The 24,927-nt window shown below is 35.9% G+C and overlaps 1 protein-coding gene across 1 annotated transcript; it reads left to right on the forward strand.

The window, feature by feature from the left end:
* Window positions 1-227: 227 nt before the first annotated feature.
* LOC145672731 (oligosaccharyltransferase complex subunit ostc-B) lies at window positions 228-14,627 on the forward strand. Its single transcript, XM_081741907.1, has 4 exons — window positions 228-472; window positions 5,337-5,410; window positions 11,628-11,845; window positions 14,469-14,627. The coding sequence occupies exons 1-4, from the start codon at window positions 334-336 to the stop codon at window positions 14,485-14,487; spliced, it is 450 nt and encodes a 149-aa protein (XP_081598033.1). The 5' UTR covers window positions 228-333; the 3' UTR covers window positions 14,488-14,627.
* The last annotated feature ends 10,300 nt before the right edge of the window (window positions 14,628-24,927 follow it).

Below are 24,927 nucleotides of genomic sequence, written 5' to 3' on the forward strand. Positions count from 1 at the left end.
TTGTTTGTATTTCACAAGAAAATGTTTCATTAATAGCTAACTGCTATTCAACTTGATTTAGTCAAGTTTAGTACAGTGGCCCGTACCTTTTATCACAGAGGAAATTTGCCAGGTTCCTTCTCTCGATCTTTCTGTAAGCTTTTGCAGCCATGTACTTGATTTGTCAATTTACAAAACCATGTTTCTATTGGTTCGCTGTTTAACCACTAAACACTTGCCAAGACGTGACGATGTAAACTGACAGTAGACGATCGGGAATTGACACGCATTCGATAAACACGGAGCTGTACTTGTGGTGTGCCTGATACTGATGGGGAGGTAGATAAGAAAAGCATGGAGTTCTTTTACCGGTTACCTTTTTATGTGTTAGAAGTTCCAAATTTAAAAATCAAGAGACCGTCATGGTTCCATCAACCTTCAGCGATGGTGATGTTCTCTTTAGTTTTAGTCTCGTACTTTCTGGTTACCGGAGGTGAGTGTTATATTTAATAAGTCATACAGTTTCATACTTAAGCATTTTCTCTTGCTTCCTTGTGCCTTGATAGTATGATGATAAACATTAATAATTACGCGATAAGAAGTATGAAAACTTTGACAAGTGTCGAAATGAATACAACCTAACAATTAATTCGCTAGTCGGTATCTAACCCTACTCTTTCCTCTCCTATTGCCGCGTCTATTTCAAGTAGTAAAAGGTTGTCGGGATTAAAATTCTGCTGCTGATTACAAAACAAGTTGAATCTAAGAGAGACATTCAAAATTTGGGTGAAATTCCGAATAAAGTAGGCCTGGAACTTTATAGTGTGCAAGTAGTTTCTGAAACCATACATAGATTAATAATATTTTTTTTTCTTTATTGAGGAATGGTACTTTTATTACTTTTAAAAGCATAAATCCTAGGGGGTAGCGACATTTGTCGCTGCAGTTTCATTTGAGGACGGCTTTTATGTATACCGCAGAAACGACAGTGCAAAAAACATGAACCAACCTGCGTTAGGTGGTGGCAAGAAGCGAGAATTTATATCTAACCTGGGTAGGGGCAGGACGAAGCTGGTGGGCCCGGGCGATAAGGAAAGATGCCCGTAAGAAGTGGTGGATGTACACAGAAACAAAGGTAGTGCAAAAAATATAATGTGGTTAAGTTTTGTATTGCCGGACCAATTTTAGAAAATTAATTGGTCAATTGGAGAATTTATTTTAGTTTGTGAGGTGGAGTGAGTGAAAGTAAGGTGAGGGAAATGATTGTTAGGAAAGTGATTGTTCATGTTTGTTATTTTTGATGTTGTAAGCGGCATTGTTTGTAGAGGCGAAAGGGACTATTTGGCCGAGTGATACACTTATGATTTAGTCGCGGGAAAGGTATTTTGGAAGTGGCGCGTATATTTCTGCACGAATTTGTGCTCGAATTGGATTAAGTTTACACGCCTCTCTGTTGAAGGCTAAACTTACCTAGCCTAATTTAGTACATATTGATAGGTTTATTTTAGGAGTGAACTTGGAGCAGAACAAGTGATTTTGAGTATCTTTTAAGTTTCTTCCCCAATCTTACAAATTTAAGATCTCCGGTATTATTTTTCTAAACACACTGAGTGAGCGACAGCGAGCGAAGGGGATTAGGAACCCGCAGGGATCGTTTTAGTATTGGTTCATGTGAATGTTCTGCTCAAAGTGAACTTCTTCATTTTTATGAATGACATGTCATATTTCGCTCAAGTCGACACACAGGGAGTCTATCGGTCACGAAAGTCACGAAATCAGAAAATGGTCACGAAATTTAGCTTTTGAGTCACGATTTTTTTAATTGTACAAATGTAAGTACAGATTGGAAAATTTTGTTCTGTGAAACGTCAAAATTCACCACCAAAAATGTCTATGGCCAGCTTCAGACGCTACCAAATCGCAAGCAAAGTACGTTTCTATCGCATGGATGAAAATTCGGCCTAATTCACACGCAGATTCGTTCTTGAAAATGTTAGGAAATTTTATGACTTGGTAGAGAGAATGTCACGAAAGTCTCGAAATTTCATTTTGGAATTTTAGTAGACACCCTGACACATAATGTAACTGTTTTATGCCGTATACTAAGTTCTGTGGTATCCTTGTTTATGTGTAAACCCACCGTCGCTGACGCGTCTACTGCTATGGACGTACTCTTCGCTGCCGCGTGCACTCCTAACCTACTGCGCTGCTCTCCTAACTCGGTTAGGTAGCATTCGTGTTTTTTAGTGGCCACGTAACATAAATTAACTTGTCTTTTGAACGATTCCATTTTAAATCGCCCAGGCAAAGTAAAATTGGTCCCGATCATAGTCTCAGATTTCATTTATTTTTTAACTATGGGATCTACATGCAATATTATTAGATCCGTATTTTTTTCTTGCTAAAAGAAAATTCTCCGATATACAGGCTTCCATAATGGCTGTCCTCCTCAGATTGGTCGAAAAACTGAAAAACATGTCAAATTAAAAGTTTTATTGTAGAGAAACGAGTGTACTTAGTAACATTAAAGCAATAGTAGGAAGAATATAAAATACTAGTGTGTTTTGGTGGAAGGGAAAAATCGTCATTTGGTCTAACAGGAATTGCGCAATTCACTCGCAATGTTGTCAACTTTGGTGAAAATTTTGATAACTTCAAACATTTTTATCCCGGTCCTCACAAGCCATATGAACCATCTGATTCTAGCATCGAAATCTACTCGATAAGGTCTCTTGAAAATGTAAAGGACGTATGTTTCTGATTATTATATCCTACGTTATACTATGATGAAATGCTGAAAATTTCATTACGAGGCCATGTTTGGTCGCAGTTTTCTCAAAAACTCCACCTTTTAAAAATTGAATTTGGAGAATTACAACTATTGGAGAAGTACCTGACGATTTAATATCCGTTAACCGTTCATGTGACTGCAGTCTCTAATGTTTGCAATTAATTTCTGAAATTTCGATTTTTGTACTTGTGATGTAAATATTTCCTATGGGCATTTAGGTCCTATACACAAGGCAATATGAAGAGCAGTATGAAAATTTTGAGAGATAAATCCCGACATCAAATCAAGTAGAAACGTTCCTATAAACATGATTTGAATTCCGCTTCGTTTTCGAGTTACAGGGTTTCCACCTTTGAACCCAAAGTCGGCTCGCGACAATGGAAAATAAAATGTATATTTCGCGTTAAATCAGAAACTATACGCTAAATTTACAATGAAATTCAGACGGTTGATTTGTATCAGTACGATGATTACGTGCGTTGCTTTTGGTTGGCAGGGTTGCCAATTTGATAGAACTTTGTTTCCAAATGACACTACGTGATTTATATTTGATATTCGAGAGATTCCATTTCAAATCGTCCAGGGTGGTCCACGCGACTACTGCAGATTTAGCTTATTTTTTTAAAATAAGAAACTGCATACAAAATTATTAGACTCATATTTTTTTCTTTTTGCTGAAAAAAATCTTCCAAAATGGCTACCCTCCTCGGATTTCTCAAAAAACTGAAAAACATGTCAAATTGAAAGTTTTGTTGTAGAGAAACGAGTGTACTTAGTAACATAATCGCAATAGCAGAAAGGGTATAAAGTTGTATGTTTCGGTGGAGGGCCAAAATTCGTCTATTGGTACAATAGGAATCGCGCAATGTTGCCAACCTTAGTAAAATTTTAGCTAACTTCAAACATTTTTTTTTCCGTCCTCACGAGCAATATCAACCATCTGCTTCTAGCATCGAAATCGAATCCATAAGATCTCTTGAAAATGTAAAGGACTTACGTTTCTGATTATTACATCCCACGTTATAGTATTGTGAAAAGCTGAAAATTTCATTAAGACGCCATTTTTGGATGCCATTTTCTCTAAAACCCCACCTTTTAAAAATCTGATTTTTTAAATTTTTTTTTATATGAATTGAGGAAGTACCTAGTATTTAATATCCGTTAACCGTTCATGCGGTTGCAGCCCCTAACATTCGCAATTAATTATTGAAATTTCGATTTTTGTACTTGAAATGTAAATATTTCCTATGGGCATTTAGCTCCTATACACAAAGCGAATTGAAAGGGAGTATGAAAATTTTGAGAGATGAATCCTGACATCAAATCCAGTAGGAAAGTTGCTATAAACATGAGTCGAATTCCGCTTCGTTTTCGAGTTACAGGTTTTCCAACTCGGGACCCAAAATCGGCTCGGGACAATGGAAAATAAAATATATATTTCGCAGTAAATCAGAAACTATATGTTGAAGCTTTAATAAAGTTCAGAAAGTTGATTTGTATCAGTATGATAATTTTTACGTGCGTTGCAATCCGGTTGGCAATGTTGCCAACTTGGTAGAACTTTTATTTGTTTCCAAATGACACTACGTGGATTTTATTTGATATTTGGTATTCATTAATGATTGTAAACATCACATGAAGCACAATTTTCCCTACATCACCTTCGCGCCAACTGAACTTTGTGGTGGACAAGCGCCGTGTGCGTGGGTTTTCTCGGGGTTCTCCCGTTTCCTTCTACTTTTTTCTTTTCATTTCCTTCATTTCTCATCCCCTCTCCTTTAGCCTAGCCGGCATAACTATTTGAAGTAAGAGTTGAAGATTTCATTTCATTTCGCTATAAAATTGGCTGTCCACGCCGATAATGTTGACTAACGAGCTTCATTCTATTCCTAATATGGGAAAGTCCTTATCAAATGATCCAGGAAAGGAAGAAATTGTATACAAATTCTGAACGCAAACAGAAAGAGAATTCATTTTTATTTTTTTAAGTCTTTACACAAGACAAGATCTACTATTAATATAGGCTTCAAACCACGGAAGGAGCTTGAATTCAGTATAGTTGGCGTGCACAGAGACTATCATGTATGATTAACCATTAGAGTATATTATTCCCCACCACATTATTTCGCTGTTAAGAGAGTTGAATTACGGGACCATAGCACCGCCTGTATTTTGATTAAGGAATTCAGGGTAGGGAACCTCAAAAAGTGTGACATAATGTAAAATTTACTAAAACCGCCAAACTACATAAAAATATTGTTAGTAGCATAGTTAGTTTTCACAGCAAAAACTTTGATGTGATTTTTGACCTGACAATATCTTTCTTAGTACTTTAAATGGATTGTACACAGTCAGTGACAAGTCTCTTTATTTGCTATTGAACTTCAACTTAATATATTGGACATTGTTTATTTTTTAATGTTAACTATTCTCCTCTCTACTTTCCCGCATAAGACTCAATAGAATGTTTTAACAGAGAGTCGAAGATTGATTACTTAAAATTCTGGTGTAGGATCTTGTATTTTTTTTTAACGATGTTAATATTTTTCTTTAATTTCTTTATTAGGTATTATATATGATGTCATTGTTGAGCCTCCTAGTGTTGGTTCCACAACTGATGAGCACGGTCATTCTAGACCAGTAAGTTATTCTTCGTAGTTTTGTAAGTGTTGGCTAATATGTAAGAAAGAAATATAAGTGGAAGAGGATTTGATCTATGGATGAATATGGAAATCTCATTAGTATGTAGTGTGTATAAATTATGTATTAGTGTAGAAGTGGATAAGTGATTTTGTAAGTCTAAATATAAAACTCTGTTAATACTAATTAGATAGAGATCGAGCGTGTGGTAGATGTTACATTTCGTTCAAGATTCCTTGTAGTGATCTATTTATTTGATCATTTCTCTATAATGAGCTCCGTCTTTATCAGGGTGGATTGATTTAAATCAGTCTGATTTAAATCACGATTTTAATCAAGATTTAAATCACTTGATTTTTTAAATAAAAATCGTTGATTTAAATCAAATTCCGAAATGAATTAATTTAAAGTGAAAATAAGTAAAATCCGTTTCTCTTCTGTTATTTCAATTATAGAAGATAATAATCATAATACAATGAGACTCAAATGTATGTAAGCACAGTATGAAAACGAGTATCATGTAGAGAACGATCAGGGAAAATCCCGTTTGAACGGGTAACGAGTGAACCCTGCCTTCTTCTCTTTGTAACACAGGGTTTTAAAATTTCTATTCCAACGGGGAAATCACCATGGACATTTAAGATGAAAACTCTTTTGTGTCCACGTCTATTTGTTTGTTTCCAGATAATAGGGGCGTATTTAGAGGGGTCCGATTCCCTCTCCGAAAAAAAAAATTAGATTTTAAAATTTTGGGCGAAATTTATGTACTAAACACATAGAAGTTCCTCGGGATTGTAATACGACAAATTTTGGATGCGTTAAAATATCGAATAATACTTTTGATAAAGTGGATACTTGACCCCATTGCAGAACGTCAAGATCTGCGATGTGATCGCAGAAAATTTGCCGCGCCTGTGCAGGAAAAATTGTCAGAGGAAATAAAATAGCCAAAAGAAAAGTATAAAAACGTGCCTGCTATGTATAGATGTCTTAAATGCACGGACAACTCGCATTTGAACTGTTTTTCACGTCACATAAAGCATATTTTCAACAATCACAAGTGTGTTTTCTGCTGGAACTGATCATCTTGATTTTCTTTTTTATTTTGGAATTCCTGCAGAAAATTTTTGACTTACAAAAGCTCATCGCATAAAGACAAAGGAAGTTCTGCCAACGTCTACTATATAAGATCAGAAAGCGATATTCACGAAGAAATTAAATATCGACTAAAAGCAGGGAATTCGTGTTATTATTCAGTTCAAAATGTCTTATCGTCGCGAATTGTGTCGAGGAATTTGAAGCTTTAAAATATATAAAACGATAATTATGCCTGTTGTGCTGTATGGTTGTGAAACATGGTCGCTTACGCTGAGGGAAGAACGCAGACTGAAAGTATTTGAGAATAAAATCCTGAAACGAATATTCGGAACCAAAAGAAACGGAAATGAGGAATGGCGAAAACTTCATGATGAGGAACTGCATAATTTATACCGTTCACCAAACATTGTTAGGGTCATCAAATCTTGGAAGCTCAGGTGGACAGGACATGTAGCGAGAATGGAAGAAAGTAGGAACGCTTTCAAAGTTTTAACTGGAAGTCCAATCGGAAAACGACCATTAGGAAGACCTAGGTGCAGATGGGAGGACAATATTAAGATGGATCTCGCAGAAATAAGAATACAAAATAAAAACTGGATTCTGTTGACTAAGGATAGAAGTCAGGAGAGCTTTTGTGAACATGGCATTGAACCTCCGGGTTCCATAGGTCATAGAGTGAGTTAGTTAATTTTAGGCGAAATTTATGTACTTTATATGTATTTCGTGCCGCTAGCTAGTTCTAATTGTTTAAAAATATGCCCTGCCAAATATCAGTAACTTTCATGAAAAGAAAAGTGTCATGTTGACATACATTGCTGTACTTTTTCCTTAATGCTTAAGAAACATTGTTTGGGATTGAAATAGGTTAACGATTGGGAATTAATTCGAAATTAAAACCCAATACTTTCACTTAAATGGCATAATTAACATTTAATACTAATTCCTAATGTTTTTTCTTCAATTCGCGACTTGTATTATACAAAGAAAAAGATTTGATTTAAATCAAAAAAATCGATTTAAATCAAAAAAAATCAACAAAAATGATTTTTTTGAAAAAAATCATGATTTTTTTCCACCCTGGTCTTTATTCTTAGGAATGTAGTTCAGGTTCAGCATTCGTGTTTGTGGAGCTTTTACTACTAAAAAGAAAATAGCATATCTAAGTACCGTTATTTCCTTCTGTTTATGTTCTAAGATTCGTAGACTGAAATGATTTAGAAGAAAACATTGGTACTAAAATAAACTGTTTTCTCATTATATATGTACCCTATATTGTCAATCAGTAATGAAAATGCTGACAAGTTTCACGCGTATCTTACTATAATTTATTCCAAATAAGCAGATAGGAATCAAGACAAACTCACCTTTTACCAACTTGTTTGCCATTGTAGAAAAAGAAAACAAGTCGTTATTCTTGGGAGGTAGAGAACTTTTTAAACAGTGTCGTGTAAAATCTAAATCTCTACCCTAAATATCTTGTACCTGATGTTGGGAAAACATTCCTTTCCATTTTAGTCACTATCTAACCCTGCTACCAATAATTACCATTTTTAATTTTTGCCTTTAAAGAAGTATTGAACGTGCTAAAGGTTTGACTTTAGTCGTAGTTTTTTAAATTGAGTTTTTGGAATTAAGAACTCATTCGTTATAATGTCCATGATCCTTTCATTTAAGACTTGGGTGATGTTTTAAGTCGAACCAAATTCTGTTGCAATTCTACCTTTCTCTCTTTTCTTTTTAGTATAAGAACATCTGTTGATAAGAGACCCGGACGAAACATCTGTTGCTTTTCTTATCATTTCAAGTTTCGCCGTTTGCTCTGATGCCTTTCTCACACGGGTTGCATTTCTTTTATATTGCACGTGCGTAAGCCTGATGGGAAGGAAACTTATTTTGATCTCCTATCAGCTTACCTGGAGTGGACCATAGTTTCATATGTTTGATGTTTGAAATTGAACACAAGGAACATATTTTGTATTTTATAACACAAGACTCACCAAATTGGCTTTTCTTTCCTTCGTTAATTTCAATATTTGCTTTGTGAGCTCCCCCAACTGAGATGTTCAGATGGAAAATGTTTTCCTTTATCTGATTTAAGGTTAAGGGTTCTTTCTCAATAATCGCAAGTTGTCAAAATTAGGACGCACCAAACAGCACTTGTAATAATAATAATAATAATAATAATAATAATAATAATAATAATAATAATAATAATTATTATTATTATTATTATTATTATTATTATTATTATTATTATTAGTAGTAGTAGTAGTAGTAGTAGTAGTAGTAGTAGTAGTACAAAGGTCACAGTGCAATGATTAAAATTATTGGAGAAAGCTTTGAGTTTTACGTCCCACGGTTATGCCGGTTAGGATAAAGGAGACTGATGATGAATAATGAATGAAATGGTGGAATGAAGAAAGTGGGAGGAAACGGGAGAACCCCGAGAAAACCCACGCACACGGTGTTTGTCCACCACAAAGTTCACTTAGCGGGGGCAGGGATCGAACCCGGGACCCCAACCACCAGAGGTGAACGCTCTACCACTGAGCCACCGCGGCCCCCTTTGGAGAATACAAGAATCTAAGTTCCATTATAGGAGCAGCTAATTGTGTAAGTGCTTGTATAACTATAAATGTTGAAACAAAATTAAGGTTTATTTAAAAATAAAAACGATTTAAAAGATCCATATTATTTTCCTTTATATATGTAATTCTGAAGATAATCATTAATTACTAGAAGCTTGTAAATTGTGATTCTGTTGTACTGATAACCACTCTTTTTCTGTAAACTATGATAAGAAAGTGTTGTACAGATTCTTATGCCTAATCATTTATTCAAGTGCTTTTATAAATAATACTAATAAAAAATAACGATAAGAACACGCATGATGAAGGTAGATCAAGGAACAAACGAAAATGTTCTTTCGTTTATCTGAAAATATTTGCTCTAAAATTCAAGATACGCTTTTAATGACGTTTGAATTTCCTGATTTTTATCTGTTTGTAATCTGTTAGATAAATTCAGCATATCCAGTTTTTATAAACCATTTTGGATTGCATGTCAGTGTAAATTATTGACTTATAAAAAAGCAGAATTTCAGGGTTACATTAATTGGGTAAATGGCATTACCGTTTCCTGTTCTCAGAGAATTTGAAACTTGATTCGTACATATACCAACGCCCTAGCCGGACTGAAATACCTCTTGTAAGATCAGAGGAGTCAAGCAGTGCCGGATCTGGTCAGAACAAAACTGGATGACCTTTGGTACTCACCAGATGGTGTTGGTATTGTGGTGTCCACCAAGCGTTGTGATAACAATTAGGTACTACTTGGGAGAAAGAAATATGATACTCCAGTCAGAAAGCCAGCATTTGCGATGAGGGGAGTTGGTGTTGACCACGTATTACCCTAAAGGCATGAATGCTACAAGCCGATTTGTTGACCCTGGCCTCCCAAGGGCTGTTATGCCAGGCGTAAAGTTCATACATATACTGTCTTCTTAGTGGCATAACCTTTATCTCGCTTTGTCATCGAAATTAAATTATGTTCAAGTAGCCTGGGATGCACCTCACAATAAAACAGTATCCAGTATCGTGAGGTAGTTGAACTGCTTGAATGAGGTATTGAACTCCAGTTTAAAAAGCCAAAATAATAGGCTATAGGGTCTGATGTAAACTGTCCAACTAAAAAGTGTGAGGCTAAACAATTTTTCATAGGCTTTATGTAACAAATGAAATCTTTCAGTTTTACATTCCACGTTTATGCATTGTAGGCTAAAGCAGACGGTTGATGATGATAATGTATGAAGAAAGTGGGAGATGACCAGAAAACCCACTCGGCGCGAGCTGAGATCCAACCAGGGACTCTACTCACCAGAGGTGAACGCTCGACCACTGAGTTATCGTGGTCCTGCTTTGATATAACAGAAACAACATACAATCACCCCATTGATTCAGCACTCGGAATTCAACCTTAGAATGTTCTCCCATGTAATTCTTGTAGTACAGTGTAAGAAAGAAAAGAAAAATAGCAAAGCAGTGACAATTACAAGGGATTACAAATCTATTCGTACATGAGTGTCTAGAGAAGTGAAGTTGCATTAACATATTAAAATTATTGGAAGCTAGTTAAGAAAAGTAAATACAAACAAATGTAGACTAAAGTAATAAAGTAACGAAAGACAAGCTAACCTAATTGCATATATATTACCTTGTAAGTTATAAAGGGGCAAAGAAAATTGAATTAAAATAAAAGCCAACGTGGGTGTGTCCCACGTGTAGATACTTTCAAAAAGGCCAGCTCACACCTAGACCTAGTCTGTTTGGTTCTCCTATCATGTTGATGTGTGGCTATTTTGCTTAGTTTGGGTTGCCAGATGCAGATTCCTACTATCGGAAAGTTAATTCGATATTTTGAAATGTAATTCCAGTAATTTGTTGCAAGCTTGAACTGCAGAATAAATAATAAATAAATAAAAAAGTGGTTTTGAACTTGTGTCCGAGGCTTGTACTTTATTACGTTTCTCGTATAGATATACCAGTCAATTGCCATTGAATAATTAAAACAGCAAATAGTGTCTGAGAATTAGCTCATAAACTTTCATCTAAAAGACTTTATACTGCGGTTATTAATTTAAGAATGTTGAAAAAAAAAAAAGAGCTTGGTGATGGTTGCTAAATTAAGTCTTGCTTCAATGATAATTATGTAAGAATGCTCTTGGTTAAGAGAATTGCTTAGTGTGTCGTGTTCCAATGATATTTGCATACCGTTATGTTTTAACCAAGTTTCGCACAACGCTAGTCACCTCTTTACTTATGTAAACTACTCTTACACGGGCGTACTTAAAAACATGAAACCCTTAACTAGACACGCAAACTCACATTAAAGCGAATACTCACAAAGCAACTTCGTTATTAACTAAGAATGAGGACGCTATTGCCTATTACTTCCTAAACTCTAAACCCTGCATAGCATTGAAGGGATATAATGTCAGTTCCAAACTTCAAAGTATGGTCAGTCTTCCTTAAACATTTTTCACTCACAAAATATATATCATTATTGTTATATGCTTATTTATTTAATTTATTTATTTATTTATTTTGTAAAATTATTTCAGGTAGCGTTTTTGCCATACCGAGTAAATGGACAATATATAATGGAAGGATTGGCTTCCAGTTTCTTATTCACACTGGGAGGACTGGGCTTTGTTGTTCTGGATCATACTCATAGTCCGTCAACACCGAAGTTGAATCGGTTGCTGCTGATTTTCATGGGATTTGTATGCATACTTATATCCTTTTTCACATGCTGGATATTCATGAGAATGAAGTTGCCGTAAGTATGAATCCTGCATGCCTACCTTGTAATTTATTGAATTTTAATTAATATTTGAAATTTTAAGTTTATATCTAATAGAAATGACGTATAGCAAATTTCGAACATGAATTTCTTCTTAACTTCTTGTATAATTTTAATCCGAGCTATATGTCAGCATCTAATATACAAAATAATTAAAATATAACTTTGATTTCTATTTAAGTAATTCTGTTCATACAGAATCTTTATTTGCTCTTTTTATATCAGCCAATAGTACAGTATCACGTGTTAGTGATAGAATAGTGTCTCTCAAAAGCAGTAATCACCTTGGCAGGAAATGTTTATCAGTTGTGTTCAGATTGATTGTCATTGTGGACTGCAATGCATGCTTGCAGTTGTTGTGGGACAGTTATTACGGCGACATTAGCAAAACAAAATTATCTTTCACTTCACGAAGATGGTGAAACTTCCGGTATCACTTGTGCTCTGAGTAAAGGTAGAAGTCTAGGAATACAAGGTTCGAGGACGGGGAGACTATTCAATGGTTCACAACGACCGGGTAATGTCATTGAGTCACTAATATATCCTTAATATCTATAATGGAATAGGGCATAGTCTGGTTGAAAGAGGAAAACCGTTTTCTTGTTCCACCCAAGGATAAAAATATCCCAGCATTGGTTCGCATTTGCAGTACTTAGTTGTTATGCCGTGACTATCCATATACTCGCTTCTGCCAATTTGTATCATATTTAAGAATGACATGAGAATTCTCTTTGACCCAATAAACATAGGCAATTGTGTCGATTGATATTTTCTTAAGAGAAATTACTATATTAAATTACAATCATTCATATTTCCACACAGAAATGACTGTAAGATTCTTAATATCACTTTAGCTTTTTCAAAATGTGTAAACAGAAACATGTTAGTAGATGTTCTTAAGAAGTCGCTTGACTGTTACATGAAAGTGAATGAGTTGCGATTAGGAACAGAGTAACACTACTTTAGTGGTTGAAAAGTAAAGTCTTTTTTATATTAACTTTTACATTCATTGAAATTGTGATCCTTTATTCAAATATTTCTATATGAATTATAATAATTTGCCAGAGAAGTTTTTTTTCTTTTGCTTAGTAATGTTGCTGTGTGTTTCGTATTATAAAAGTATTGGCATTATGTGAAGAATACGTGGTGTGATTGGAAACTTTTAAGACTGGGCTTGTAATCTAAAAATGGCAATACCTACAGGCTCTCCTTCAAAGTAGTCCCCTGCTGCCTGAATACACCGATTACAGCGATGTTTCCATTCGTGAAAATTATCTTTCATAAGGGTGTGAAGAACTCCCTCCATATTTGCCCGAATGTCTTCAATTGAGTCAAATCTCTTCCCTTTCAGCGACAATTTCAATTTAGGAAACCGGTAGAAGTCTGCAGGGGCCAAATCAAAGGAATAGGGAGGTTGCGGGAGCGCAGGAATGTTGGATTTGGCCACAAATTCCTGGATTGATAACGCACAATTTGTCGATGCGTTAATTCTTGTCTTTCCAAAAGGCAGGCCTTTTTCTCCGCAAATTTTCGCGCAGACGCTGAAGGACTTTTTTGTGGTATTCATGGTTGATTGTCTGTCCCCTAGAGGCAAATTCATGATGCACGATATCCGTAGAATAATAAATAAATAATAAAAAAAACATCAACATTATCTTCACATTCGACCGACTTGATTGCGCTTACTTCGGTTGTGGTGACCATAGGCTCTTCCACTGAGAAAATTGGGCCTTTGTTTCTGGGTCGTACCCATAAACCCATGTTTGATCACCTGTTATTACCCTATTTAACAATTCTGGGTCCGTTTCGACCCGATTAAGCAGGTCTTGGGACACTTCAAGTCGGTGTTGTTTCTGCTTGTCGGACAACTTCGGGATGAATTTCGCGGACTCGATGCATGTTCAAATCGTCAGTTAAGAACCGCTGGAAGTGGAAGACAAGGCGGTCCGGGGGTCATCTTAGACTCAGTCGCGGCAATCTTTGAATCCGTTAAACCAGATAAATACGTTTGACCGGCTCGGACATTTATCTTTAAAAACTGTTTTTAAGAGTTCGTAAGTCTCCGAAATAGGTTTCCCGGTTTTGAAACAAAAGTTGACGCAAACAGTTGTTCCAGTTTTTCATCCATTTTGCGCAATTAATAATCTGCTGCGGCGCGCGTACACACGCGTGGGCCCGCATTCAACAGTTTGCTGAACAGAGATACCGCCGTGATTCTTGCAGCACGTATCACGGTTATACCAAGCCACCGCTTCCATGCTAACGGGCAATTATATCTTCTAGTCTTGACCAGTGGCGCCACCTGTCAGAAAACTTTCCAATCACACTACTATACATAATTATAAAAATGAATCTTTAAGCCCTTTCGCTTAATGCTTCGTCAGATAAGGAGAGGAACAAGTAGATAGAATGGAAAGAATAATAGAAGAATAAAATATAGCTGTGAAGTGTCTCTGTGGGCATTCTATTCTGGCGTCCACGTGCAAACTTCTACAACTAATTTTTGTTCTTTAATTTTCTACCTCATACTTCTTTCTCTCCCTATCTGATATATATTGAAAGATAGTTGCTGTATATTTATTGAGTTTGATCTTTCCAGAGGCTACCTACAATCATAAAGGCAGAGTGATCGAAAGAGCACCGGTTCAACACCTCAACAATGACTGACTTCGAGAAAAAGACTTGCCTGTGTTATTCATAACATTCATGGTTTTACATGTGTGATTTTTTCATTATGAAAAATAAATCTTTTTTGTAATATGTGTTGTGTGTTTCTTTTTTTTTTTTTTTTTTTTTTTTTTTTTTTTTTTTTTTTTTTTTTTTTTTACGGATTTGTACTCAAGTTACAAATTTTATCTTAAGTTTAAAAATTATCGATTTTTTTCCAAAGTTATTAGGAAGTAATTTCTTTCGGTTAATCTCTTGATAATATATCTTAATTGTACTTTTAATATTCTAGTGATTTGCTCTTCAGAATGGCACATTTCAATGTGATTATTGGAGTAGGATTCAAAAATGTTAGTATATATTACTTGATGCTAGTAATCACAAGTGATAATCATCATAGGTATTCTGTCGTTATTGTTCTTTCTTGATCCAGCTAATTGTCTCTATTCTTCTCCACACTCACATTTCGAAAGCTTCCAGTCTTTTTTCATTGCTTTTGCGCAATGTTCATGTTCCATACGGTACAATGCTCCACACAAGCATTTTATGACAATTGATAACATGGGACCAAATTAAAGATTACTGATTATTGCTAATGTGTAAAACTAAAGCTTGAAACAACTTTTTGTGTTTACACAAAGTGGTGAAAACGATAGGATGTGTGGGGGATGAAGGTTGAAACTATTATTTCAACATTCAATATAACGTTTAAAAATAGGTATATAGGGAGTTTACAGTGTGTTGTCATACTTCGAACTGTTATATCTCGGGAATGAGACATCAGATGAATACAAGCTGTACACATAAAAAAAGCGTAGTTCTTTGACATATTTTTCTGAAAAGAGAAATACACCAGACACATGCACTGTAAGATGGAAGAAAATGACGTTGTTTGCATGGAGATTTTTGTGGCCGAAAGCAGTTCCAATATCCTATGCCATCTGAACACTTCAGTTTTTAGATGTGGCACGTGCCAAAATGCAGAAGCAAGTTGATGTGTTGAGTTTACAATGTATGGGTTGACAGTTAAACGACATTTTATGACAACATGGAAATCTAGTTTTCCGAAAATGTCTTGTTTGTAGAAGAATATCTGCACACTATCAGGTAAAAAGATAAAAACTAATACAAATCTTGAACATCTAAAGAAAGTATAGTTCATATGATTACTTGTATTGTGTGTTAGTTAACAACACTGTCTCCATCGATTCAAGACAATACAAATCTGTAATGGAGTGAGATATTACACGCACTGTTTTTGCTATTTTCCCTGTATTAGTGATTTACACTCAGGTTGCTATTTATTTATTGTTATTGAAATGTATTACACATTGCAAGAACGTTTATCATCAGTGCTTTTTTGAGAACGAATAGTTTTGAACTGGTGCGGGACCAGTTTGTACTAAGATTTTCGGACAGGCCTTTATGCCCCACAGAAAATAATATTGGAACCTAATAAAAAAAATCAGTAGTTTGAGGCGTGTTTTTCTTGCACGCATCCTTACGGTGATGAGGCCTTCCTCCCGTATTGGAGTAATCGCGCCCTTCCGGAACATGTCATTCTTCTCAGAGTACGTCCTTCAGCAAATGGAAGCTCTGCAAAACAGTTATGTACGCTCACCTTGGGAAATTGGTCAGTCATTTATTGAACATAAACCAAAATCTTCATTGGTCAGTCGTCTATATCATAGGGACAAATGGTCCTTCTGCCGATGTCCTCAATCCATCTACATTATATTAAATATTTCGGATACTTCGGAAGAGTTTATTGCCCCTCATCCCTTTGTTCTCTCTGTACTCGGTTACTTCTTGTGTGACTATTCAAAAGATGTATACGATAACAATCCACAAACATTAGCAGTGCGGATTTCAATTTCCTTTGAGGAACGAGAGGATCAATAAACGGAGAGTGAAAGTAGTGCTACAGAAATAATGGTAACTCACGTTAAGTACGATCGGCGATCTGCCACGGGGAGAAATTTCCTCTGTAATTATAACTGATTAGAATTCTCTAGGCAGGCTCTAGACACACCATTATCATTATAGATAATGAACTTGGTAGTTTCGAGGAAGCTGTTTCGTACGGCGTCGTATGACATGCTACAAGGTGGGCGGAAAATGTCAGTCATGCAGGTGTGTAACTAGGTTCTGCTAATTTTCCGAAAGAAAAAAAAAATGAATTTTACGTTTTTGATTATGTATTTATTGTTTTGCTATAATCTCCACCGCGCATCATCTAGTGAAACCCATTGCGTCTGTTCCGAGATCTCCGGCAGCTGAATTGTTTACCATGACGATGCATCGAGCTACACCGTGTTGACAACGAGTGAGTTTCTGGCCAACACTGTTAGAGCCTCAACCTGATAAGAGACCTGAAAGGACACATATTCACGACCATTGAAGCTGTTGATGAGGCCATAATAAGTTGTTTGCCAGTATCTATCCCGATTACTGTCAGGACAAACCCTGTATTCTAGTTAATTCTACACTTCCAAGATACGACGGACAAAATTGCTAAAATATTCTCGAAAAAAAACACAAGAGTAGGAAAGAGTTTCGCACGTAATTCATGTAGATTGAAAATATGATTATCATATACTAGTAATTATAAATTATCTTAATTGTAAAACGTTCGTCTTTAAATTTGAGTAGCATATGTAAAATATGGTTATTTTAAGATCTTGATAATCGGAAGGGAACACACACACACACCCACTTCTTCCAGAAAACTTTCAAGTGAAGCCTTGAAACAGTTTGTTATAATTTAAGGATTTAAGTTACATCATTTTTAAGTATGCATCTGTAGCATCCATAGGTAAATATTCGTGGAGAATGGGATCATCTTGGTTGAAAAAGTGTGATGAAAACTCATTGTTTTAACAGCAGGAAAACAAATAGTGACTCTATGTAGTACTGAGCTTTGTCACCGCCGTTGGAAGCGTTAACTAGTACAGTGTCTCAAAATTGATTCTAACTAACTGGATCATTAAATTCTAAAATTTTGCAACATACTATGGAACTGCACGATGCAACAGTTGGGAACCAGTGTGTTAACCGAATCCATATCGAGAGAAATATTACATTATAATACCATCATCTCCATGCTTCAGATGCCAACATGATATCTATTTCGTTCAATAAGTGTTCTGTAAATACGAGCCCGCCCACCAAACTTACCAAGGGCTTAGCATAGTTAATATTCATGTAAAAATAGAAGTCATCCTGAAAATTTTGAAGTAGTCAAAATTCAGGAATTTTTCATTTCATTTATATTAGAGTGCTTTCAAAAGAAAGGGATAAATGTTGTTTCATCATCTTCATCAGTTATCATCATAGGTATTTTGTCATCATTAGCAGGTCACTTGCCGCAACTGAGAAGCCTCCATGCTCTACGGTCTTCCACTCACCTCTTTGTCTTCACGTACGTTTTTTCTGTTTTGATATCGTCCATTAATTGCAGTCTCCTCGCCCCCTCTCTCTACCTTTCTATCACATCTTTCATGGTACAGTTCCTTCTTAGCCAATGTCCAAACTAGTTTCTCTTCCTCTTTCATCTAAATAAAGTTGTTCTTTTCTTCCCCACCATTTCTAACACCTCATTCGTTTTCCGCTTGCAGGGCTCATAGTGGTATGGTCTCTTGTAAATAATTGAAAAGTGACCAAAAGCACGCAAAAAAGTGACTAGAATCTCATCATACCCCTTCTTTCTTTTGTCAATTTCTCCATCACCTCTCTCTTTGTTTCTTGTTTTGTTTCATCTTTCCTTTACTTCTTTTTCAGCTTCCTCCTTTCTTATGTTTTCTAGTTAGAAGTAGTATGGTGTGGTTAGAAGCAGACAGCAGATGTATGAAGCTTCTGAGGAAGTGGAACCAGTTCAGGTCTATTTCCGAATTTCTTGATCTCAGACATTATATTTAACAGCATTGCGAGTTCTCAAAGCTATGAAATATTCAAATTCTTTACCTACTCTTAAGAACACACAAGAAGCATAACACAAGACGAACATGATGAACCACACACACACGCAACGTTTAGCGGAGCGTTAACTATTACGAGAGAAAACTAAAAGACTATTGTGATAGAAGAAAGAATAGACACAGAAGGGTTCTCAACCCCACCTTGAGAGCTTAAACATCCACCAATCATCCACTGTGCTTTAAAAAGAATAAAAGTTGAAGTGAGAATAAAACTGACTGTTTCATATGTGGCAGCAAGTACTAAAGCTTTCAGAAGAGTAATGAGTAACAAGTTTCTGCCTTTTTCCATTTATTTTTATAATATTTTTTTTAGAAAACTGCCAATGCAAAACGTAAATCACACGAAAGAGTCACTTTACCTCCAAAAAAAAAAAGTAACTTTTAGTTTAAAAAATGACTCGCTATGAGCCCTGCGCTTGACCCAGCTAATTCTCCATTATTCTTCTCACCCACATTTCGAAAACTTCCAGTTGTGTTTCTACATTTTTACCTAATTTCCAGGTCTCTGCCTCATACAGTACAAGACTCCACACGAAGCATTTTCTCAACTCTTTATTTAGGGTCTTACAAAATACTTTTATTCCTTCTACAGGCTTCTTTCGCCATTCCTGTTCTTCCTTTTATTTCACGTTCGCACTTCATATCACCACTAATAATACTACCCAGGTATCGAACAGTAGTCATCCTTTTTCTATATTTGATACCGACCACCTCGTTTCAATCAACATGGTTTTTTCTCTTTCCAATGTTTTTATCTCATATTCTTTACAACCCTTCCTTAAGTTTTCTAACATCTTACTGATTTTCTTTTCAGATTCCGCAACAAGGATTGTATAATCTGCAAAGCGATTACACCTAATTATTCTACCTCCTACCGAAATGCGCCTTCATTATGTAGTCTCTCTTCCACTCTCTCTCTTCTAGATAGATATTAAATAATGTAGGCGAGAGTCAGTATCCCTGTTGAACTCCCCTTCCAATTACACTCTCTTGTGTCATTTCTTACCTTGTTCTAACATTTACTTGTTGGTTCAGTCTTCGATCTTTCCATTCTAATAACAATTCCCAATTTACAAGGCCAGAAGCCTTTTCTAGATCAATAAATACGACATACATCTCTTTTCCTTTTCAACAAACCTTTCACTTACTGCCCTTAATAATCCAATTGCATCTCTTGTGCTATTACCTATCGTGAACCCGAACTGTTCGTCCTCAACCTTCTGTTCAGTATTCGAAGCACAACTTTTGCTGCATCCGATATGAGACTAATAGTTCTATACTCCACATCTTCCTGGATTCGATTTCATAGCCATCAGTACGATCATTTGCAGGAAATCTTCTGGCCACTTTCCTGTATCATATATTTCATTGTAGTCCGAACAATTCTTTCTTGCCTTTATCTCCCATATTCTTAGTGACTTCGATTGGAATATTATCTATCCCGTTTGTCTTTCCATTCCTAATCTTGGATATAGCTTTTTCAACCTAACCGAAGAATACTAAACCCTTTATCATCCTTGCGTCCTACTTTTTCTGTTTCAGTATCTAGGTTACACGGTCTATCCCTATTCTCATACAAGTTCTCAAATGTTATTTCCATCTTCCTAGGATTTCAGTTCTCTCGCTGACTACCTTCCCATTTTTATTTCTTACTGCCTTCGTAATTCCCCGCTTGTTTTCTCCGGAGTTCCATGAATTTCACCTCCTCCTCGTATATTTCCTCACACTTTCCAGCTCTTTCTAATTCTTCCATATCATCGCATTTTCTTTTGTAAAACTTGCTCTTCTGTTTCACTTTGTAAGTCTCTATTTAACTTCCTGTACATCTTTCTGTCCTCTTCTGTATCAACTGTCTCCACGCCCTCCTTTCCCTCATTTTCTGCACCATCTATTCTGTAACCCATGGTTTCTTAGCCTTTTTGTGTTCGCGGTAACCTACTACGTCTTTTGTGGCCTGCTGTATGCAGTTTAATATGTATGCATCTGTCCTTTCCTCGTTTGAGTATTTTCCTTCTAATTTTTCAGCGAAAAGATTTCTTACTTCCTCGTTTCTCAACTGTTCAGTATTCAACATTTTGTTGCCTACTTTTCTCCTGCGTACATTTTTCAGTTGAATATCCACTTCGGCCAGCATAAGATTATGAAAAGTATATGTCGGTCCCGGAAAGTCTTCGCGTTCTTCAAGTTATTCTCCTAAATCAAAACATAATCTATTGAAGATTTCCATGTATATCTTTTTCACTTGAGCTGATTGAACCGAATGTTCTCAATTACTAGTGAATTCTGTCTACAGAAATTGACCAATCCCTCTTCCTTTTCATTTTTTTTCGCCGAAACTATATTTGCCTACGACTACCTTCCTGCTTTTCTCCCACAACTGCATTGAAATGTCCCATTACAATTACACATGCACTCCCTCTTCTCCGTCTATAATTGCTTCTTTTTCTCGTAACTTTCCTCTGCTGCTTCAGTTATGTGCGAAGTCGTTGGTGGGTACTTCTGTACCATTACTAGATCCTTCTTTTTTGCTTTAACTCTTAACATAAATTTGTCATCAACAAATTCTGCTTTCACTACTGTCTCTTTTAAGAGCTTACCAAGAATTCTTCCCTCACCATTATAACCACCCTTGTCATTACCGGAGCAAAGACTTCTGCACGTTGTTCAACTCCCTATTACCTTTCCATCTAACTGCACGAACTCGTTTTATTTCTTTTTTAAGGTTTTGTGACTTCCCTTCCTGTAACATGAAATATGTTCCACGTCTCTATCCTAAACCTTTTGCTCTTACTTGGCTTCCTTTCTCTATCTTTCTTACATTGTTACTCTCTTGTCCAATACTCCTTCCCAAGACATTCCTTCCTGGAGATCCGAATGGGGGGATATTTTAACCTGGGAAAGACCATTGTACATATATTCTCTTTCTGCTGTCAGCGAACTAGGGAAAACTTTCCATGCTGCAGTACCTCAGCCGTTAAAGTCACTCTGACCACGTCTATGATTAATGTCCCAAGTTGTCATACTAATCACTACGGTTTCCGCTAACTTGACTACTGGAGAATTGCTACCTCCTAGAACGCTCTTCGTCTGGTTACTCCATTTAGTCCAATTTGGTAGGGGTGACCCTTCTGGTAGTAAACTACCGCCGACATAGCTCTAAATTTCACTGTCCTCCCCACCCGACATGTATGTGTGTAAGGGTCTTTATCAGGGAGGTTTATCAAAGTGTAGAATTAAAAATAAATATTTGATACATGTATTCAGAAACAATCATTATTATTGCTTCTGCAAGTTGTTCTATGAGTTGTTATATATTAAACCCATTGTGCAAGAAAGGTTTATGGACATGACTTCTACTCTGTTGGCACAGATATTTTACTGTTAACACTAATTGTTGGATAAGTAATGCTTCCCCACCCCCAAAATAATAATAGTAGTAGAAATCTATCGAAAATCCATTTCTGATAAATATATTACGTATTTCACTCTATAAAGTTGTCAGCACATAAATGAAAGCCGTATACGAAACACTTGTAATACTTGCATATAGTTTACGACGGCGCAAAAATTTCCGGTTGCCATTGGCGACTAGAAATTTACAGCTGGCGACCAGTGTTCAGTAGGAATGGTTTCTGCATAAACTCATAGGAATGCACAGTTTCTGTTTCGGACGAAAATAATTGTCACTGAGTGAGAGAAAATGTGAAATCTTCACAACGTTGTAATTCGCCCCTCCTTTCCCACCTTCCAATCGAAATTGTTTGCCTCCTGGATTCCTGCCGTACAAGAATTCCAAATTTGCTTCCAATTGTCACATTTTGTGCAGTTTTACCTGTAAGTACTCCTTCATATGAAAGAAGCTTCAGAAGTATCAATAGAGTTAAGAGTGCCTACAGAAATTCCCTGAAGACTGACACTCTGGATGATTTGCTGACAATTTCATCAATGGTCCTTCCTTAAGGACTTGATCCAAAAAATCCAATCGACAACTGATACTTCAGTGCAAAGAGAGTGTTACACAAACATGAAATCTTAAAGTAAGATATTTTTACATGAATATGAATTGTCCAATTCCAAATTGATTATCCTGAAGCTTATTATCTGGTTTTGAAATTTTATCACCTAGTATAATCTTTCTCTTTGTCAAACCAAAGGGCGTGAAGGGGGGGGGGGGTTATCTTTTGTACTTGCGATATACTGGCGACCATCATTTTTGGATTGGCGAGTGCATCTGAGTTAGAAATTTTTCGCCCTGGTTTAGGGATTGTATACTTTTGGGAGTAGATAAAACGAATGATACAATATACATAAATAAAATCTCCCATGTCTATGGAAACTGTCTTTTCTTCAGTTTACCCTATTTAGTAAGCTCTTGAGAATTCCAGTCAATGTTCTTTCTCGTCCACAAATTAGCAGCCGGCCTTAAATACAATTTTAACACTTCTTTTTTTTTTCTATTCTGGGCAACAGATGGAAGGTTGCAACGTTTTACTTTTATTGTGCCACGACTCGTGTTGTGATGGCCATAGGCCTTATTCCTATTTCTTTATAGAACTACTAGTGAAGCTTGCCAGTTGTTTTGAACAAAGCTGCTTTAAAATTGTATATTTATGTGTCGAATATAAGATTCTCAAAGGTTAAATGAGAACTGCAAATGATCGTAGAAGATTAATCTTATAATTGGGGTCAGAAATAATACACCAATGTGTCAAAAGTCTGAACCATGTTTGAAATGAATCCCATTATTGACAACACAAGATCTAGTCGACATTGCCATTCTATTATTATCCATTTGGCTTAACCTGTTACAGCTGCCACACACGGATGAACTAAACCCGGAATTAATGGCAAAATGCCAGATATTGCAATTTACATACTTTCAGGAAGAGAGCAATTTCACAATTTAGAAGCAATTTGTTGCCATTTTTATTCCACTGCTCTTATCCACTTATGACTGACAGCATACCAAAAAGATTTGGCTCGCTATTATCTGGCTAAGCGATCGCAGCTGATAATAACTACAGTCTATATAGCCTTTGGAATGTGGGAAATGGAAGGGGGATGCTAATGTGTCTTCAGTTCTTGTAATTTTAAATGCTAAGAATAAGTGAAAAAATAAAAAAGAAATAACCTCCTATGGGCAGTTATTGTGAATCGCTGACGTGTGTGATACACAGCTGCTGTTGCCATGCATTTCAGTATTTCAAGATGCCGCAAGTAGACCTTTCTAGGAAAGAAGATGGAAACAAATGTGAGTTTAAGTGTAGTGTTTGGAGCATTCACGAATCCTGTTTCGCGTACTAACAGTTTTGCGAATGATCTGTGTGAAACTAATTAATGTGGCTATTCCTTTATAAAAGTTGGAAAATGTATCCTTTGAAAACTTTCTCGAGAAATACACAAAACAAGAAGTTCCAAGTGAATCATCTTTGAGAAAATTTACGTTGATACCACGTACATTCATGTCCAAAATTATTGTCGCATGTCTATAAATATGCTGTTGTAGAAATATAATTTTATACCGAATTCGCTAGGTATTTATTAAATGTTAGTATGTGTATAATCGGCAAAGATATGTATGTGGAAAATTTCGTGTCAAAAGAGCAGTAAATAAGAACAAAAAATAAAACTTTCTTGTCCATTTAGCAACATTTTGTTTTACTCATTCTAATTTTCGTATTTATAATTCTTTTCCTATGAAATTTACCACAAATATACATTTTTCGATTATATACACAGTATCAGTATTAAAAGAATCCTGCAACATTATCAAATTATATTAATACAGACAGTTATAGATATGTGACAATCATTTTGGACATGAATGTACAACAGAACTATTGACGGTATCCGTAAAAGTGTTCGTAACAAAAACACATGAATTTCAATTGATAGAGCATGCGATATTCTAGGCCGTACCATTGCTAATGTTGTAATTGGAACTTTGGAAAGGGAAGAAAGCACACAAATGTAGTTAACTGCATCAGATGTTCTGGTTAAAGTAAATGGTACGGCAATTAAACAATTTCTGCAAAATCGCTGACTATTCTGTGGTCACCGCGTAAAGACGATAGGACGATAGTTTTTTTTTTTTTTCTTTTTGTCAGAAACGGAGCTGCATACATGAAAAGCGCAGAAAAGGACCTTAAGATTCTATTCCCGAGTGTTGTATGTCACCTGTCTGGCATACACACTACACAGAATTGCAGAGGAAGTACGTTCTTATTTTTCCAATGTCGATCTTCTCGTGTCAAATGTGAAAAAGATATCTTTGAACGCTTTCTTGCAAACCAGTGCCTTTCTTGAATTAGTTTCTGAACTTCCGCTCCCACCACAACCGGTCTTAACGAGATAAGTAAATGTATTACAGCTGTTCTTCGAATTATCAAAACTCTGATACTTTTGATAAGGATC

The sequence above is a fragment of the Thermobia domestica genome, chromosome 2 (assembly GCF_964235325.1).
Source record: "Thermobia domestica chromosome 2, izTheDome1.hap1.1, whole genome shotgun sequence".
Lineage (NCBI taxonomy): Eukaryota > Metazoa > Arthropoda > Insecta > Zygentoma > Lepismatidae > Thermobia > Thermobia domestica.

Excerpts from the sequence above, each read along its gene's own strand:
- LOC145672731 (XM_081741907.1), top strand. The coding sequence starts at position 334 with ATGGAGTTCTTTTACCGGTTACCTTTTTATGTGTTAGAAGTTCCAAAT. Across the intron at positions 473-5,336 it reads GTACTTTCTGGTTACCGGAG|GTATTATATATGATGTCATT; the intron begins GTGAGTGTTATA and ends TTTCTTTATTAG. Across the intron at positions 5,411-11,627 it reads AGCACGGTCATTCTAGACCA|GTAGCGTTTTTGCCATACCG; the intron begins GTAAGTTATTCT and ends AAATTATTTCAG.